The 20,398-nt window shown below is 45.0% G+C and overlaps 1 protein-coding gene across 1 annotated transcript in view; it reads left to right on the top strand.

Moving 5' to 3' along the window:
- The window catches only part of CSNK2A1 (casein kinase 2 alpha 1), a 53,345-nt gene that overhangs the window by 10,827 nt on the left and 22,120 nt on the right, over nucleotides 1-20,398 (top strand). The window contains exons 2-3 of the mRNA XM_058177201.1: nucleotides 11,063-11,274; nucleotides 17,149-17,260. Of these exons, the coding sequence (XP_058033184.1) occupies nucleotides 11,174-11,274; nucleotides 17,149-17,260 (213 nt within the window). The 5' untranslated portion in view covers nucleotides 11,063-11,173. The remainder of the gene's footprint in view (nucleotides 1-11,062; nucleotides 11,275-17,148; nucleotides 17,261-20,398) is intronic.

The following is a 20,398-nucleotide window of genomic DNA, read 5'->3' as shown; positions in this document are numbered from 1 at the left end:
AGGGCTTATTTTCAGGGTAGGGCTTATATTGGACTCACATGTAAAAAATCAAACTTACTTTCGGAGTAGGTTGTATTTTCAGGGAAACACGGTAGGATAAGTAGAAAAAATGAAATTGTAGTAAAACAGAGATCCCTGAACTTTCCGGCTTTTGTGGGCTGGCGGGCAGAGGTGGGCGGGGGAGAGAGAGAGAACAGTTACGTGTGAGCGGGCGGGCGAGCATGTGGCAGCTCCATTTGTGCGAGGGATGGGCACACATGCTGCTCACACAAATTGGAGCTGTGCGTGCGCAGGCTCGCTCTCACAAGTGGAGCTGCGTGTACTTCCTTATGATTTATATTGATATATTGACCATCAATTGTGTTGTAAATGTTGTACCTTGATGAAGGTATCTTTTCTTTTATGTACACTGAGAGCCTATGCACCAAGACAAATTCCTTGTGTGTCCAATCACACTTGGCCAATAAAAATTCTATTCTATTCTATTCTATTCTATTCTATTCTATTCTATTCTATTCTATTCTATTCTATTCTATTCTATTCTTTGCCCCCAGTTCCAAACGGGCCACAGCCCAAAGGTTGGGGACCCCTTGTAGTAAAACACTAAATGTTGAGAGTGAAAATTGAAGGCCTGGCCTAAATTTACCTTTGGTGAATTAATCACGGGAGGAATGGGTTTTTTTCTCCCCTCTCCCTGGTGAGTAATTGCAAGGTTGCGCTGCAGTCTGCTGTCAATCTAAAGGTTTCTCTTTTCCGAGCGCCGAGATTCTCCCATTATATTGCAAGGATTTACTTTGCACGAATTCCTCTGGCTGGGGAATTCTGGGAGTTGAAGTCCACAAGTCTTAAAAGTTGCCAAGTTTGCAAACGCCTGACTTATAGCAAATGGTGGCTTCACTTAAGGGCCATGTTATAATTGTCTTGTTGGCTTAACCACCACTTCAGAAAAGTTGAAAAATCAGTCGTGGCCACGTGGCGACTTATTTCCCCACCACGACCGTAATAGCGGGCACAATTACTGTCATAAGGACAGTCAAAGGACTCCCTGTTCAGCAATACGGGTAGTCCTCGACTTACGACCACAACGGAGCCCAAAATTTAAGTTGCTAAGTGAGAAATTTGTTAAGTGAGTTTTGCCTGCTTTTACGACTTTTCTTGCCGCATTTTGTTAAGTGAATCACTGCAGTTGTTAAATTAGTCAGTAGTTAAATTGTTAAGTGAATCTGGTTTCCTTGCGGATTTTGCTTGTCGGAAGGTTCGCAAAAGGGGATCACATGACCCCGGGACCCTGCAACCGTCATAAACGTGTGTCTGTTGCCAGGCGTCTGAATTTTGAACGCATGACCAAATGGGGATGGTGAAATGGTCATAAGTGTGAAAAACGGTTGTCCCAAAGTTGCTTTTTTTTTCAAGAGGCAACTGGACTTTCTGGGTTTTTCTTTGAAGATGTTTCACTTCTCCTCCAAGAAGCTTCTTCAGCTCTGGATGGTGGGGAATGGAAGGATTTATACTCCTTGCAGACAGCTGGTCATTTGCAATCTTTTAGAGAGACGTTGAGGCCACTTGGAGGTTTTTAGGACTGCCTGTATAACCGATTTTGGCCCTGGCCCCGGTAGTTGTGCCTCTGAATTATTGGTCCCCGCTGACCATAAAATACGATCCGGGTGAGTGTGATATTCCCCCTGGGATGAGTCAAGACGTTTTGCGAGAGCCGCTTCTTCACACCCGGTTGGAGAGATGACAAGCAACGCTCCTTGCATTTATGGTGCAAATTCAGGAAAACTTGTTCACAGAGGTAGAATATTTGGGAGGAGGGTTTCTAAATATCTTGTGAGGGTTTTTTTTTTTTCTTGGGGGGGGGGGAAATGTGGCTTTTATATATTTAGTCGCTTTTCTCACATCTTCCCTTCCAAAGGTGGGAGGTGATAACTTTTAAAACATAAGTGTCAGATAAATTGGGTACAGAAATATGGGTCTGCTTTGCGTGGAAGGAGAAAAAGGAAGTTTTAACATTTTTTTAGCCATTTTTAGCCTTTTTAGGAAAATCTAGGGGAGGCTCTCCGAGTCTTCAGCTGGCTCCTCCTTATGGGGGTGGTAGTCCCAACCATCTAAAGCAGGGGTCTCCAATCTTGGCAACTTTAAGCTTGGCGGACTTCAACTCCCAGCTTTGCTGGCTGGGGAATTCTGGGAATTGAAGTCCGCCAAGCTTAAAGCTGCCAAGGTTGGAGACCCCTGATCTGTAGAATATAATTGGATTATTGATGATCATACCCTGATCTAAATTGAGATGTAGATAGTCCTTGACGTACGACCACAATTGAGCCCCCCACATTTATGTGGTTAAGTGAGACAATTGAGCCCCAAACTTGTTAAGGTCGCAAATGAGGGGGGTCACATTGATCCCGGGACGCTGTGACCGTCATAAATGTGAATCGACTGCCAGGTGTTTGAATTTTGATCACGTGACCACCGGGATGTTGCATGTTCGCAAGTGTGAAAAATGGCCGTAAGTCACATTTTTCAGTGCTGTTGTAACGGACACTAAACGAAGTCTATATTTGCAGAAATTAATAGCTGGAAGCTGCATTTATGAGAAACGTAATGCCAAACCAACATGGCCTCCATGTTTCTGCCGTCGCTGCACAAAACTATCCAGAATCTCTGAAACCATGGAGCATGTGTTTGGTTTCCATTCTTTGGTTCCTTCTCTTTTTTTTTCCTGCAGTCATGGCCTTTTTCTCTTTTCCTTGCAAATAATAGACCTCTGTGAAACAGGGAATATTCCACACCACTGCGGAATACTTTTAACATTTAAAAAGAGCTCCAGTGGAGGGCGTAACATATTTTGAGCTCTCTCAACCCAACATGTACACCTAGATTTGTTAAAAAAAAAAAAAAGGCTTAAAATAACTCCCAGTTATTATTCCCCCCCCCCTTATAAAGGAGAGTATTTGTAGCTCAGGGTTCAAATGAGGGGTCCTGGGTGGTCTCTGATCTGGGTTGTTTTCTTGCAGACGTTTCATGTCCCAGCTAGGCAACATGATCAGTGCTAGAAGGGAGAAGGGTTTGCAAAGGGGAGGAGTGGGTGGGGAGGGGCTGTGGGGGTCCTTGGTGTTCTCTTAGCTTTGTTGTTTTCTTGCTTTCTTGCAGGTATTTCATGACCCAGCTAGGTAGCATCATCGGTGCTAGAAGATGGGGGGTGGGGTTGCAGCAGGGTGGATTTGATTTAAATTATTTATTATTTATTTATTTACATTTATATCCCGCCCTTCTCCGAAGACTCAGGGCGGCTTACATTGTGTAAGGCAATAGTCTCATTCTATTTGTATATTTATATACAAAGTCAACTTATTGCCCCCAAGAATCTGGGTCCTCATTTTACCTACCTTATAAAGGATGGAAGGCTGAGTCAACCTTGGGCCTGGTGGGACTAGAACTTGCAGTAATTGCAGGCAGCTTGGGATAATAACAGGCTTCTTACAGCCTGAGCCACACCGCAGCCCAAATCAAGTCGATTTTAAATCACAATTTAAATCACTAGTAAAACAGTGATTTCAAATCATCATTGTTAAAGAGTAACCGTCATCTCTGTTCCGCAGCAGCTGCTCTTCCTCTGACTTGCTGTTGACTCACTGACAGTCCCAGTCACTTCATTGGTCCTTGAGTGGCTCAGACTGTTAAGACAGTCTGTTATTAACAGCAGCTGCTTGCAATTACTGCAGGTTCAAGTCCCACCAGGCCCAAGGTTGACTCAGCCTTCCATCCTTTATAAGGTAGGTAAAATGAGGACCCAGATTGTTGGGGGCAATAAAAGCTGACTTTGTATATAATATACAAATGGATGAAGACTATTGCTTGACATAGTGTAAGCCCCCCTGAGTCTTCGGAGAAGGGCGAGATATAAATGCAAATAAAAAAAAAAAGGGGACAGCTGGTGATACGGTAGGGACACAACAAAGTGAGGGACATGGCAGGCAGCAGATGAGTGGATGCTCTCTAACAGCCGCTGCCATGATGGATCTGAAATGACAGGTGCTGTTTAATATATTTATAAGCTGCTTAAAAGGTTTCACTTTCATTTTTTACCGCTTGCCCTTCCTCCTCGCACTTCGAGCCTGGTGGTACCGATGCATTTCTCTTCCAACAGTCATACGGTTTGTAGTGTACATAGATTTGCAAAACAAGGGGATAAAGGAATATTCCTGAACTTCGTTTTATGATCGGTCTCATGGTTACCGTGAAATTGTGTGAATGCATCAATGCTGTGCACGTTATCTCAGCTTGTAGAGCTTGGATTCATTGAACGGGTTTACCCAAAAATGTAAACATTGCAGAATATACAGCCTCATGATGCATAACTAAGCTCCACTTCATGCTGACTAAACTAAATATTTATTGAATTTATATTGCCGCCTATTCACCCAGGGTGACTCAAGGCGGCCTACAGAATATAAAGCCTCATTTAAAACAATAAAACTAATAAAAATCAAATAAATTACTATACTATAGCAGGGGTCTCCAACCTCGGCAACTTTAAGACTTGTGCACTTCAACTCCCAGAATCCGGCTGAGGAATTCTGGGAATTGAAGTCCACAAGTCTTAAAGTTGCCAAGGTTCGAGACCCCTGTACTGTACTGTACTATACTATACTAATACTATACTATACTATATTATACTATACTACATCTAATACAAATACGAATACTAATACTACACTATAATACTAATACTATACAATAATACTAATACTATACTATATTATACTATACCAGCGGTTCTCAACCTGTGGGTCACAACCCCGTTGGGGGTCGAATGACGATTTGCCAGGGATCACCTAAGACCATCGGAAATATGGGAAGTATACTTGCAAGTTGAAGAATCGCGCTCCAATGGTTGACTCTACAAGCCAGCTGCAGGCTCTTCAAATCGCTAGCCGAATTCGGCTTCAGGCGCGATGAATTAAAAAAGAGAGAAATCTTTGCTCTGATATCTCCCTCTCAAGCCAGCTGCAATCGCTCCCAATCGCTAGCCTAATCTGGCTTCAGGCGCGATAAACTTAATAGTGGAGGAGTCTCTGCTTTAATGCCTCCGTCCTCAAGGCAATTGCAAGCAGTTCAGATCGCTAGCCAATACGGCTTCAGGCGCGATAAATTCAAAACGAAAATAATTTTACGGTTGGGGTCGCCACATCGCAGCACTATAAAGGTTGAGAACCACTGTACTATACTTCCCCACCCGGTGACACCAGATCACACTAAGCATTTAATGGGCTCCCTGATCCCACTCTGGGTTTCCCAGACCCGCTGGCAGAACCAGATCTTCAGCGCCTTCTGGATGAGTGTTAGAGTGGGAGCCGTTCTAATCTTTTGGGGCAAATGATGTTCCAGAGAGAGGGAGCCACCACGGAGAAGGCCCTTCTTCTGGGTCCCACCAGGTGTATCTCCTCGGGGATAGATTTTTTTACTCCATAACCATTTGATGAAAATAAATTGGAGGAACATCCAAAAAAAAATCCGATTTAAACAAAAAAATGGTTTTTAAAAAATAATCAATTTTTATCCACCTGGTTTGCAGAGACAGGAGGAGGAGGAGGATGACGAATGTGGGGTCCTTGGTGCTCTCTGAGTTTGGTTGCTTTCTTGCAGACCTTTCATGACCCAACTAGGGGATATCATCAGTGTCCGGTTTTGAACGGAATACCTTTCAAGAACGGAAATGGAACAGAACCCATAGGGCCGTGATGGCGAACCTATGGCATGCGTGCTACAGGTGGCACACGTAGCCATATCAGCGGGCACGCGAGTTCAGTTCCAGCTCACATGTGTGCGCCGGCCAGCTGATTTTCGGGCCTCTTGGGCCCACCAGAAGTAGGGATACATGTTGTTTCCTGCCTCCGGGGGGGCCTTGGGGTGGTGGTGGGGAAGGCCCGTTTTTCTCTCTCACCTGGCTCCAGAGCCTTTCTAGGAGTCTGGGGAGGGTGAAAATGGACTTCCCCACCCTCCCCCAGAGGTCCTCCAGAGGCCGAAAACGACCCACTTGCTAACTTCTGGTGGGGCTGGAAGTTGGAAAAGGTGCTGTTTTCGTCCTCCCCAGACTCCTAGAGAGGGTCTGGAGCCAAATGAGAGAGATGTTGACCTTGATGAAGGTATCTTTTCTTTTATGTACGCTGAGAGCATCTGCACCAAGACAAATTCCTTGTGTGTCCAATCACACTTGGCCAATAAAAATTCTCTTCTATGATTATCATTAAGTGTTGTATCATTAAGTGTTAAATTTGTACCCTATAACCATCATTTGTGTTGTAAATGTTGTACCTTGATGAAGGTATCTTTTCTTTTATGTACACTGAGAGCATCTGCACCAAGACAAATTCCTTGTGTGTCCAATCACACTTGGCCAATAAAAAAATTATATTCTATTCTATGCTCTGGAGCCAGGTGAGAGAGAAAAACAAGCCTACCAGGCCATTGTGTGCCAGGAGCGGGTGTGTGTGTGTGTATCACATGTGGGGCGCATAGAATTACAGGTGTGGGCACGCGTACCCCGGCACACGAAGGCAAAAAGTTTAGCCATCACGGCCGTAGGGTTTATACATTTTATGAGCAGAAGCATTTTACACACACACCCCAAGCAAAGCACTTGCAGCTCTCTGGATCCTAAGGTTGCTTTAGATCTAAGGGTGCTGAGATCTGACCCGCAGGGCCTCCCTGGAAACAGTGAAGGGCCGGCCTGCAGTGCTTCTGCCAGTGAAAATGGAGCTCGGGAGGGCCGCACGTTTTCACTGACAGAGGGTTGCAGGAGGCCGTCCCAGCCGAAAACGGAGATCAGAGTGCTTGATCCTCCACAGGTCCTCCCCCCCACATACAGGTGATGTTGAGCTGGCCACGCCCCTTCCCGCCCCCTGCCCCCAAAATCAACACAACCGTGATGCAGCCCTAACCACCACAAAGGCGCTGGAGATGGGAAGAGCAGAATTTTGCTTTGGCGGGTAGGCTGAATAATGGATGACGGAGCCCACAGCTTCTGGAAATCGGAAGCAGGAGAAATGGGTGTAGAACAAAAGAGCAGGGATGGGCAATCTCTTAATTGCTTAACAGATCTAAAGCAAACAAACAAAAAAACCCCACTCAGAGCCATCCAACCAAAAAAGAGATTCCTGAGGGACTGGCAGGGGGATCCAGAAATAGAATAGAATAGAATTTTATTGGCCAAGTGTGATTGGACACACAAGGAATTTGTCTTGGTGCATATGCTCTCAGTGTACATAAAAGAAAAGGTACAACACTTCATCAAGGTACAACACTTACAACACAATTGATGGTCAATATATCAATATAAATCATAAGGATTGCCAGCAACAAAGTTACAGTCATACAGTCATAAGTGGAAAGAGATTGGTGATGGGAACTATGAGACGATTAATAGTAGTGCAGATTCAGTAAATAGTCTGACAGTGTTGAGGGAATTATTTGTTTAGCAGAGTGATGGCCTTCGGGAAAAAACTGTTCTTGTGTCTAGTTGTTCTGGTGTGCAGTGCTCTATAGCGTCGTTTTGAGGGTAGGAGTTGAAACAGTTTATGTCCAGGATGTGAGGGGTCTGTAAATATTTTCACGGCCCTCTTCTTGATTCGTGCAGTATACAGGTCCTCAATGGAAGGCAAGTTGGTATTCTCACATCATCAGGACTTCTTTCTACCTGACCCCCAAGAATCAGTCAGTCAGTCTGTCTGATTTTAAAGAGATACTATCTTCTTCTCCCTCTATTTTTTAAAAGCTACCCATCTCTGTAGTTTTTAAAAGATATCCCTTCCTTCTCTCTCTCTCTCTTTCTATAAATCTCTGTCTCCATCCATTATCTACCTTTCAGGAGGCTGTCAAGAAGAGACGGGACTACCATCCGGGTCTCCTGCTTGGGCGAGTGGGGGTTGGACTAGATGATCTACAAGGTCCCTTCCAGCTCTGTTAATGTATAAACGGGTGCAGATCGTGGCGTTCTCGTGATGGATCGTGCCATAAGCGAGAGCGATCCCTTTCGCAGAACAGAAAATGGGTCATCGGTTCTCAGAAAAATCTCTCGCCCTGCCCTCAAAGCACGCCAGGTCCGTGAGGCGTGCAAGGAAAAAAACAAACAAACAAACCCAGAACGTTTTGCACATCCCCGCTGAAGCTTCCTTATAGTTTACATCGTCCCAGCCACCCAGTACGATGTGCTGCCAAAATTAACTTTGGTGGAGCTCTGGGTCATGGTGAAACGGGAACGGAGGTAGGGATGGGTAAAATGCCCAGATCTGGTGGTGGTGGGGAGGAGTTGGGGATGAGCAAGACCTTAAACCGTTACTATCTGTCTCTCTTTGCCGTTGGGTACACGAGTTATTGCAGATCCTGCATAGGGCAGGGAATGTCAAACTTGAATGGCTGCCGTGGCTGAGAGATGGAAGAAAAATATCTATCGATCTATCTGCAAATATCTGTTTATGTAACTCAGTGCTAATCTTTAATCGCTCAGAGACCAGTGTGTAGAATTACTGTGCAGAAATTACAGAATAAAGAGTTAATGATTGTTGTTGTTAGTTGCAAAGTTGTGTCCGACCCATCGTGACTCCATGGACAACATTCCTCCAGGCCTTCCTGTCCTCTACCATCCTCGGGAGTCCATTTAAACTCATGCCTACCGCTTCAGTTACTCCATCCAGCCACCTATAATAAATGATAATAAAATGCAAAAGAAAGAAGATTGTGTATGCACACACATCCACACAGATATATCTACCTACACACACACACACACACACACACACACACACACACACACACACACGTATATACAGTGTCGGCTGGTGGCCCCCAGGAGTAGGGCCTTCTCTGTGGGGGCAGTGACGCTCTGGAATGAACTTCCCCCTGGCCTACGTCAAGTGCCTGATCTTCGGACCTTCCGTCGTGAGCTCAAAACACACTTATTTATTCAAGCAGGACTGGCATAATAGTGTTGAATTTTAATTTGGTTTTTTTTTTAATATTTTAAAATTTAAAATTTTAATTTTAATTATCAGCCTTTTATAATCTGCTATGTTTTAATTGTTGTTTTAATTGTATATATCTTGTGTTTTACTTTTGGCTGTACACCGCCCTGAGTCCTTCGGGAGAAGGGCGGTATAAAAATTTAATAAATAAATAAATAAAATAAATAAATACATACATTGAAGGTCGGCAGTTCAGCGGTTTGAATCCCTAGTGCCGCGTAACGGGGTGAGCTCCCGTTCCTTGTCCCAGCTTCTGCCAACCTAGCAGTTCGAAAGCACGTAAAAAATGCAAGTAGAAAAAATAGGGGCCACCTTTGGTGGGAAGGGAACAGCGTTCCGTGTGCCTTTGGCGTTGAGTCATGCCGGCCACATGACCACGGAGACGTCTTCGGACAGCGCTGGCTCTTCGGCTTTGAAACGGAGATGAGCACCGCCCCCTAGAGTTGGGAACGACTAGCAGTCCTTGACTCCCCAACAGTTCATTTAGTGACCGTTCAAAGTTATAACGGCACTGAAAAAAGTGGCCTATGACCATTTTTCACACTTATGACCGTTGCTGCATCCCCAGAGTCACGTGATCAAAATTCAAAAGCTTGTCGACTGACTCGTATTTATGACGGTTGCAGTGTTCCCGGGGTCACCTGATCCCCTTTTGCGACCTTCTGATCAGCAAAGTCAATGGGGGGGGACGACAGCCAGGTTACTAACTTAACAACTGCAGTGATTCACTTAACGTCTGTGGCAAGGAAGGTCATAAAATGGGGCAAAACTCACGTAACAACTCTCAGGTAGACACAGAAATTTTGGGCTTAGTTGTGGTCCTATATATCATGTATCGGCTATCATTCGTTTCACCTATCTACTGATTACATCTCTCTCGCTATCATGTCTGTCTGTCTGTCTGTTATCTAGATGATAGATAGATAGATAGATAGATAGATAGATAGATAGATAGATAGATAGATAGATAGATAGATAGATAGATGAAAGAAAGAAAGAAAGAAATTGGGTATGATTAGTTTAATTTTTTTTAAATTTGAATTTATATCCCGCCCTTCTCAGAAGACTCAGGGCGGCTTACATTGTGTAAGGCAATAGTCTCATCCATTTGTATATTATATACAAAGTCAACTTAAAAGCCCCCAACAATCTGGGTCCTCATTTTACCTACCTTATAAAGGATGGAAGGCTGAGTCAACCTTGGGCCTGGTGGGACTCCAGCCTGCAGTAATTGTAATTGGAGGCAGCTGTGTGTTAATAACAGACTGCATTAGCCTGTTGAGCCACTTCCCAGCCCTGAAATGATGAAAAGAAGGACTACAGGAGACATGATAGCAGTCTTCCAATATCTCAGGGGCTGCCCCAAAGAAGAGGGAGCACCTGAAGGCAGGACAAAGAAGCAACGGATGGATATGAATCAAGGAGACCTCCCAAGGTCCCTTCCAGCTCTGTTATTCGATTCTCTCCCTCCCTCCCTCTCTCTCATCGATCTATCTAATCTATCAATGGGGTTAGAATCACTCCTGTGGCATAAAGTGCAGACCACTCAGCAGCACTTGGCTGTTGGGTTGGATTGATCTAATAATAGCATTTTAAAGGTGAAACAAATTAGAATGGCCAGGGTATTTAATAAAATGTGGAACTTATAAACCCTAGCTCTTATTTATGTACTATCGATCCATCCTATGATGCATGACATGGAAAAGATTGAGCAATAGACCCCTTGCTTTCTCTCAACCAAGGTTGGCCAAACTTGGCGATTTTAAGACTCGTGACCTTCAGCTCCCAGAATTCCCCAACCACTCTGAGGAATTCTGGGAGCTGAAGTCCTCAGGTCTTAACAATTACCAAGGTTGGGCACTCCTACTCTAAGCGGCGGAAATGTTTCACAGAAGAAAACCTTCCCTTTTAATAACAAGCTTTAGCCTGGCTCCTTGATACTTAAAACTTCAGTTTTAAGACAAATATGGAACTTTTTTGCAACCTAGCTTGGAAGCGTCGAGTCCTCTCTTCAGCATCCTTGCACTTTTTTGTCTTTGCAGTGAAAAAAAAACATACTCAGATTCGGAGGCAATCCTGGGTGTTGATCCGGAAGCCGGAAGAAGCGCGAAGCCCAGATCCGTAGCCCAGCTCCACCTGCCAGCCTGTCCGACATGTCGGGGCCTGTTCCAAGCAGGGCCAGAGTTTACACAGATGTAAATACACACAGACCACGGGAGTACTGGGATTACGAGTCGCATGTGGTGGAGTGGGGGTAAGTGTACCTGGTCTACAGGTTGGCCTGTTTGGCTATTTGGTGCCTTGTAACACTGCTGGATTTTATTCTGTTCTAGAATTCTATTCTGTTCTATGGAGATTCACAGTCATCCAGGTCACGGTTGTTCCAAAGGTGCTTTTTTTCAAGAGGCAACTGGACTTTCTTGTTTTTTTGTTTTTCGAAGACGTTTCACTTCTCATCCAAGAAGCTTCTTCAGCTATGACTGGATGGAGGGGAATGGAAGGATTTATATTCCTTGCAGACAGCTGGCCATTCGCCTCCTTTTAGAGCAATGGTTCTCAACCTTTATAGTGCTGCGACCCCTTTAATACAATTCCCCACGATGTGGCGACCCCAACCGTAAAATTATTTTCGTTTTGAATTTATCGCACCTGAAGCCGTATTGGCTAGCGATCTGAACTGCTTGCGATTGCCTTGAGGACGGAGGCATTAAAGCGGAGACTCCTCCCCTATTAAGTTTATGGCGCCTGAAGCCAGATTAGGCTAGCGATTGGGAGTGATTGCAGCTGGCTTGAGAGGGAGTCATCAGAGCCAAGATTTCTTTTTTAATTCATCGCGCCTGAAGCCGAATTCGGCTAGCGATTTGAAGAGCCTGGAGCTGGCTTGTGGAGTCAACCATTGGAGCGTGATTCTTCGACTCGCAAGTATACTTCCCATATTTCCGATGGTCTTAGACGACCCCTGGCAAATCGTCATTCGACCCCCAACAGGGTTGCGACCCACAGGTTGAGAACCGCTGTTTTAGAGGGTCGTTGAAGGACTTGCAGGTTTATCTGTGTCCTCAGAGTCACCTGAGGGGTGCAAATGGTTCCTGTAGTCTGCATTTTGTTTCCCTCTGGAAATCCATCCCTACTCCCACACCATTTTAAGGGTCTTCATCCCAAATTGTATAGCTAAACGTCTATAGAGATTCTCTGTCATCCAGGTCATGGTTGTCCCAAAGGTGCATTTTTCAGGAGGCAACTGGACTTCCTTGTTTTTTCTTTGAAGATGAGAAGACGTTATTCTCATCCAAGAAGCTTCTTCAGTTCTGAACCACTTATAACATTTTTCCACCTCTCTTGCCCCTTTGTTAAGTGAATCACTGCAGTTGTTAAGTGAATCGTGCAGTCGTTAAATGAATCTGGCTCCCCCATGGACTTCGCTTGTCAGAAGGTCGCAAAAGGGGATCTCATGATCCCGGGACACTGCAGCCGTCATAAATACGAGTCAGTGGCCAAACTTCCGAATTTTGATCATGTGACTATGGGGATGCTGCAGCAGTCATAAGTATGAAACAGTCATTTGTTCAGTGCCATTGTAACAGTTACTAAACAAATGGTTGTCAGTCAAGATCTAGCCGTATCTAAATTTTGTTTAATGAATAATTAAAACAAATAATAAAACTCCCACAGGTTTTGGGAATCAGGCGGTGTGTGTGTGCGTGTGTATGTATATATATATAGTGATAGTAACAACAAAAATGTTGAATCCAGTTTGAACATCCGGTGCACTGTGCGTGTTCTGTCCCCTCCCAACCACAACCAAAAAGACACGCGAGCTGACTCTTTACCAGCAATTTACTCCGACGACATATATTGCCTGCCGAGTTCTCCTCAGACCAGCATAATTACAGTTCAGAAATAAACAGAAGCCAAAGTCTTAATCACAAAATAGCACAGCCAAAGCTCCCAAAAGTCTGTTTTTGTCCGTCACGAAGCCCAATGGCAGCTCCACCCCCTTTTATACCCTGTGGGGTATGGCTCCGTGACTCATTATTCCCTGGGCCGGCCCTTTCCTTCCTTTTGCTGCGCACGCTTCACCCGGCGTCGCTGCCTTGCATCTAGCCAAGATTGATTCTCCTCAGCTGGCTCTTGGAGCTCTGCCAGGGAGGAGGAGGAGGGGTCGGGGGAAAGAGGCCACATCAGCTCCTCCTCCTCCACCTGGCCTGCCTCTGGAATCTGGAGCAGAGCCAGAGAGGAAGGTCCCGCAGAGGGAAGCCCTGTCGGCTCTTCCCCCTCACTCTGTGAGTCACTCTCAGCCAGGAGACCCGGCTCGGGGGCTGCAACAGACACAATAGTGCGATGAACAACCACCACAAAACTGAAGAACTGAGGAAGCTCCTTGGATGAGAAGAAGGGAAACATCTTCAAGGAAAATAAAGAATGTCATTCCCTTCGTTCCCAGCCAGACTGTCCCGATGCCATGAAATGAAGACTGGATAGGAGGGAGGGAGAAAGGGAGGAAGAGAGAAATTGAGAGACAGAGAAAAGGCAACTGGACTTTCTGGTTTTTCTTTGAAGATGTTTTGCTTCTCATCCAAGAAGCTTCTTCAGCTCTGACTGGATGGTGGGGAATGGAAGGATTTCTACTCGGTGCAGACAGCTGGTCATTTGCATCCTTTTAGAGCAACATTGAAGCCACTTGGCGGTTGGTCTGTGTCCTCAGGGTCACCTGAATGGTGCAAATGGGTGTGGAGCCTTCTTGGAACTGCTAAAAAGACTGTGTTGTAGTCTGTTCTGTTCCTTATTCTTATCCTTATCCTGTTCTATTTTCTTTTCTATTCTATTTTCTGCTCCATTTTATAATCGCCTCTCCCCTCCACTCCCCTCTCTTTTCTCTCTTCTGTTTTCTTCTCCCATTCTTTTCTTTGTTCTGTTTTCTTTTTCCATTTTTCTCTTCCCTCTCCTCTCTTTCCTCTTTTCTCCTTTCCTCTTTTCTCCTTCCCTAACCATGTGAGCCACTCCACTCCACCACCAGGTGGAGCCAGAACACCTGGTGATTGGCCCAAAGTCACCCAGCCTGCTTTCATTCCTAAAGGTGGGATTAGAATTCATCATCTCCTGGTGATTGGCCCAAAGTCACCCAACTGGCTTCCATACCTAAGGCGGGACTAGAACTCACTGTCTCCTGGTGATTGGCCCAAACTCACCCAGTCGGCTTCCATACCTAAGGCGGGACTAGAATTCACCGTCTCCTGGTGATTGGCCCAATATCATCCCATCTGACGTCATTCCCCACAAACATTGAAAAGGATCCATCACGTACTTAAAAGCTTTTATCCCTCTGTGGCTAAAACCGTGCATGTGGTGGAGAAGCTGGGATCTTTCAGAGCCAGAAATAATTCAGAAATAAGAAAATATAATTGGTCAGAGAAGAACTTGTTAGCTGCTGCAAAATGGAAAAGAAAGAAACATTGATTCACTGCTGCTCTGTTAAAAGGAAGCCCTGATTGGCACATCATCTGTTAGGTATATCTTCTCTTTCTAGCAGGAGTTCAGAGCACCCTATATAGCACTCTCGCCTCTATTTTGTATCACCTCCCCGCTGCAGTGCGAAGGAAATTTAGGCAGAGAGATTGTGAGAGTTTGCAACTCGGCTTTTATGGCCTTGTTCTTGCACTCTTGGGTGTCGTGTCCCCCTCCCCCTCCGACGACCGGGTCTAGGAAGTCCGTATCAGGCGTGGCAACGAAGCCTCTGCAGCTTTGCCATATTCCTCCGAGGTTTCTCAGGGCATGCAGGAGTCCAAGTTGCGACCTCAGCAAACTAGTTGAGACTTTGCTTGACTCAAAGTTGGAATGCCAAAAGCAGGTCCTTTATATAGGCTGTGGGGTGTGGCTCCATGACTCAGCATTTATCCAGGCCTGCCCCTCCCTTCCTTCTGCTGGCGTCGCCTCTCAGATCTCCGGAAGCAAGGATCCTCCCACTGTGAATTGTCTTCTGCTGTTTGAGAAAGGGAGGGGTAGAAGGAGTAGGCCCGAGTAATTCCAATCCGTGTCTGACTTCCTCTGATGGCTGAGCCAAAGGAACACACGTATGAGTGTGGTTTGTTTGTTCATTCCTGACATCCTCTCCGGGCACGGGGCCAGGGCCAGGGGCTGGAGGCATGACAGGCCATTCATCTTCATTATCAGACTCGGAGTCTGATAGCAGGCCCGGGAGGAGACAGGAGGGGCCCGGCTGAGGAGAGGAGGGAGGACGAGGCACAACATTGGGTCTCGATCCTGTCGCTTCTGAAAACTATTTAGAGACTTAGGGGACTAGAGGCTAAATCATAAGAGAGATGTTGCAGGAACTGGATATTTCTAATATAATGAAGAGAAGGACCAGGGGAGACACGATAGCAGCCTTCCAATATTTGAGGGACTGCCACAGAGGGGGGGGGGGTTTGTCAACCTATTCTGAAAGCACTTCTTTTTCTCAAGGACAAAAAGCAAATGATGGAAACTAATCAAGGAGAGAAGCAACCTTGAATTTAGGAGAAATTTCCTGACACTGAGAACTATTTGACAGCTTGCCTCCAGAAATTGTGAATGTTCACTGGAGCATTGGAGGTTTTAAAGAAGAGACTGGACAGTCACTTGTCTGGGGTGGTATGTAGCAGGGGTCTCCAACCTTGGCAACTTTAAGACTTGTGGACTTCAAATCCCAGAATCCCTCAGCCAGCTTTGCTGGCTGAGGAACTCTGGGAGTTGAAGTCCACAAATCTTAAAGTTGCCAAGGTTGGAGACCCCTGGTCTAAATTGACCAGTGGTCCCTGCTGGCACATGTTACTGGTCTAGATTTTGACAGCGGGAAAAATATATAAGAAGGTCTAGTGGTTAAGAGACCAGGCTAAAAAATTGGACGGTGAGTTCTAATCCCACTTTAGGTATAAAAGCTGGCTGGGTGATTTTACACCAATCACCAGAAGACCCTGAATTCTAGTCTTGTCTTAAGGAGAAAAGTCAGCTGGGTGATTCTGGACCACTCACCAGGAAATAGTGAGTTCTAGTTCTGCCTTCATCAGGGAAGCTGGCTGGGTGACTTTGGGCCAATCGCCAGGAGATGATGAGTTGAATAGAATGAATAGAATTTTTTATTGGCCAAGTGTGATTGGACACACAAGGAATTTGTCTTTGGTGCATATGCTCTCAGTGTACATAAAAAGACAAGATACATTCATCAAGAATCATAAGGTACAAGACTTAATGATAGGGTACAAATAGAATAGAATAGAATAGAATTTATTGGCCAAGTGTGATTGGACACACGAGGAATTTGTTTTGGTGCATATGCTCACAGTGTACACAAAAGAAAAGAAAAAGAAAAAAATACGTTCATCAAAGGTACAACATTTACAACACAAATGATCATAGGCTGCAATTTAACCCTTAGTGATAGCAACAAAAAGTTACAGTCATACAGTCATAAGTGGAAAGAGATCGGTGATGGGAACGATGAGAGGATTAATAGTAGTGCAGATTTAGTAAATAGTTTGACAGTGTTGAGGGAATTATTTGTTTAGCAGAGTGATGGCCTTCGGGAAAAAACTGTTCTTGTGTCTAGTTGTTCTGGTGTGCAGTGCTCTATAGCATCGTTTTGAGGGTAGGAATTGAAACAGTTTATGTCCAGGATGCAAGGGCTCTGTAAATATTTTCACGGCCCTCTTCTTGATTCGTGCAGTATACAGGTCTTCAATGGAAGGCAGGTTGGTAGCAATTATTTTTTCTGCAGTTCTAGTCCTGTCTTAGGGAAAAAAGTCTACCTGATGACTCTGGGCCGATCACAAGGAGATGATGAGTTCTAGTCCTGCTTTAGGCCAAAAAAGGAAAAAAGACTCAGGCCAATCACCAGGAGAATCGAAGAAGCTTCTTAGATGAGAAACAAAACATCTTAAAGAAAGATCAGAAAGTCCAGTTATCTTTAAAAGTTGGGACAAGATATGTTAAGTCAGAAAAAGAATGCTGGCAGATTTCTCTGATTTTTCCCTACTACAGACTAACAGTTCTCCTTCTGCAGTGAGTGATTTCTTTGAACACAAGAATGCTTTTGGTTGGTGAATAATTTTAATTCTCTTGCTTTGTATTTTTTTTTTTTTTTGTCTTACAGGAATCAAGACGACTATCAACTAGTTCGAAAGTTGGGCCGGGGCAAATATAGCGAAGTCTTTGAAGCCATCAACATCACAAATAATGAAAAAGTAGTTGTTAAAATTCTGAAGGTGAGGCTGCTGTGCAGAGGGAGAAGATTTTACAAAATGCCCCTTGGCTAATTCCGGTCAAAATGTTTACGCCTCGTCATTAAGAGTCACCCAGGAGACCGTATGCAAGTTGACAGTCAATTGCTCTATCCCTCTGACGTTCTGGGATAAATGTCTGCAAAAGTGTAAGAAAACACTCTTTTGTAGATTAAAAAAAAAAATTACCAATAGAAGAGAACGTTTGTAGCTCAGGGTTGAACTGTGGAGTCTTTGGTGCTCTCTGAGCTTGGTGGTTTTCTTGCAGAAGTTTCATGACCCAACTAGCTGGGAAGTGGCTCACCAGGCTAATGCAGCCTGTTATTAACACACAGCTGCCTGCAATTACAATTACTGCAGGCTCGAGTCCCACCAGGCCCAAGGTTGACTCAGCCTTCCATCCTTTATAAGGTAGGTAAAATAAGGACCCAGATTGTTGGGGGGGCAATAAGTTGACTTTGTATATAAATATACAAATAGGATGAGACTATTGCCTTACACAATGTAAGCCGCCCTGAGTCTTCTGAGAAGGGCGGGATATAAATTCAAAAAAAAACCCCAACCTAGATAACATCATCAGTGATCGAAGGGAGTGGGGTGAAGAGAAGGAGGAGGAAGAGGACTGGGGGGTCCTTGGTGCTCTCTGAGCTGGGTGGTTTTCTTGCAGACGTTTCATGACCCAACTAGGGAACATCATCAGTGCTAGAATGGAGTGGGGTTGGGAGGAGGAGGACTGTGGGATTCTTAGTGTTCTCTGCACTTGATTTCTTGCAGATCTTTTATTACCGAACTAGGTAACATCATCAGTGGTATTGTGTGCAAGAAAACCACCCAACTTAGAGCGCACCAAGGACACTATAAAAAGAAGGGATTTATTTCTTTAGTATGCTTGTACGATGATTCTGGGTGGCTGTTTTACGGTCTGGGCAGTTATTTTACTGTCAATATGGGACTTTTAAAGATAAAAATGTTACGGTGGTTAACACCAGTGACATATGCATGCCATCTTAGCATGATCTTGCATGAGATCTTATACCATCCTGGTCAGACTGTTGTCCAGTCTCCTCTTGAAAACTTCCAGTGTTGGAACACCCACAACATCTGGAGGCAAACAGTACCACTGATTAATTGTCCTTACTGTCTGGAAATTTCTCCTTAAATCCAGGTTGCTTCTCTCCTTGATTAGCTTCCATCTATTGTTTTTTGTCCTGCCCTCAGGGGCTTTGGAGAATAGGTTGACCCCCCCTTCGTTGTGGCAGCCCCTCAAATACTGGAATAATGCTATCATGTCATCCCTAGTTTTTCTTTTTGTTAAACTTTACATACTCAGTTCCTGAAACCATTCTTCATATCAATCAATCAATCAATCAATCAGATTAGACCTGGAAAGGACCTTGGAGGTTTTCTAGTCCAACCCCCTGCTCAAACAGGAGGCCCTATGCCATTTGAGACAACTGGTCTCTTCTTGAAACCTCCACTGATGGAGCCCCCACAACTTCTGGTGGCAGTCAGTTCCACTGATTAATTGTCCTCACTGTTAGAAAGTTTCTCCTTAATTCTAAGTTGCTTCTCCTTGATTAGTTTCCACCCGTTGCTTCTTGTCCTGCCTTCAGGTGCTTTGGAGAATTCTTTGACTCCTTCTTGTTTGTGGCAGCCCCTGAGATATTGGGAGACTGCTAACATGTCACCCCTTAGTCCTTCTTTTCATAAGACTAGACATACCCAGTTCTTCAGATGTTTTAGCCTCCAGTCCCCACATCATCTTTGTTGCTCTTCTCTGCACTCTTTCTAGAGTCTCAGCATCTTTCTAGAGTCTCAGCATCTTGAAGGTATCGTGGTGACCAAAACTGGATGCCGTATTTCCAAGTGTGGACTTATCACTGCAGTATTAAGTGTTTTATTTTTTGCCTAGGGAGAGGATATAAACAGAGGATCTGGCCTACTTTTCCTTCCACGTTTAAGAGCTGCTTGGAAGAAGGTTTTATATTTGCCCTTTTGCTCAGCTGAAAACTTCATATTCTAGAAAGACTCCATATTCTAGAAAGACTCCAGAAGGAAAAGTGCAGAGAAGAGCAGCTAAGACGATTAAGGGCCTGGAGACTAAAGCGTACGAAGAACGGTTGCAGGAATTGGGTCTGGCCAGTGAAAAGAAGGACTAGGGGTGACCTGATAGCAGTATATTTGGTATTTGAGAGGCTGCCCCAAAGAAAAGGGTGGGTCCACCTATTCTCCAAAGCACCCAAAGGACAAGAAACAACGGAGGGAAACTAACCAAGGAGAGACACAACCTAGAACTAAGGAAACATTTCCTGGCCGTGAGGGCAATTAACTAGGGGAACTACTTGCCACCAGAAGTTGTGGGTGCTCCATCACTGGACGAGACTGGACACAACCATTTGTCTGAAATGGTATAGGAGGATAGCGAACCTATGGCACATGTGCCGGAAGTGGCACGCAGAGCCATCTCTCCAGACACGTCAGCCATCACATGTTGCTCTTATGGGTTCCGGCGCCGGCCAGCTGGTCTTCGTGCATACGGGAGCACCGAAACCGGAAGAGCATGTGCGCGGGAAACCGAGCTTCCGGGTTTCTGGCACGTCCATGCGCGCTGGCTAGCTGGTCTTCGTGCACGCAAGCGTGCCAGAAACTGGAAGACCAGGTGGCCGCCGCGCATGCATGTGCAGGAAACCCGAAGCTCAGTTTCCGCTGTTTTTCTGGTTTCCGCCGTGACTTGCGTGCCGGAGAGCTGCTCTTCCCATTTTCGGTGCTCTCCCGCACACGCACACTCCCATTTCAGCACTTGGTGCCGAAAAAGTTCGCCAACATTGGTATAGGGTCTCCTGGGGGTTGGACTAGAACAGGGGTCTCCAACCTTGGCAACTTTAAGCCTGGAGGACTTCAACTCCCAAAGTTCCCCAGCTAGCTTTGCTGGCTGGGGAATTCTGGGAGTTGAAGTCCACCAGGCTTAAAGTTGCCAAGGTTGGAGACCCCTGGACTAGAAGACCTCTAAGGTCCCCTCCAACTCTTATTATTTTGTTATTCTGGTCTATTATACAACTAACATTATTTGCATATTCAAGTTTTTTTTTAATTATTATTTTATTATAACACACAATCTGACAA

This window comes from Ahaetulla prasina, chromosome 3 (genome assembly GCF_028640845.1).
Source record: "Ahaetulla prasina isolate Xishuangbanna chromosome 3, ASM2864084v1, whole genome shotgun sequence".
In the NCBI taxonomy this organism is placed as follows: Eukaryota; Metazoa; Chordata; class Lepidosauria; order Squamata; family Colubridae; genus Ahaetulla; species Ahaetulla prasina.
Note: the sequence above shows the minus strand (reverse complement) of the source record. Positions and strands in the feature narration are given on the sequence as shown.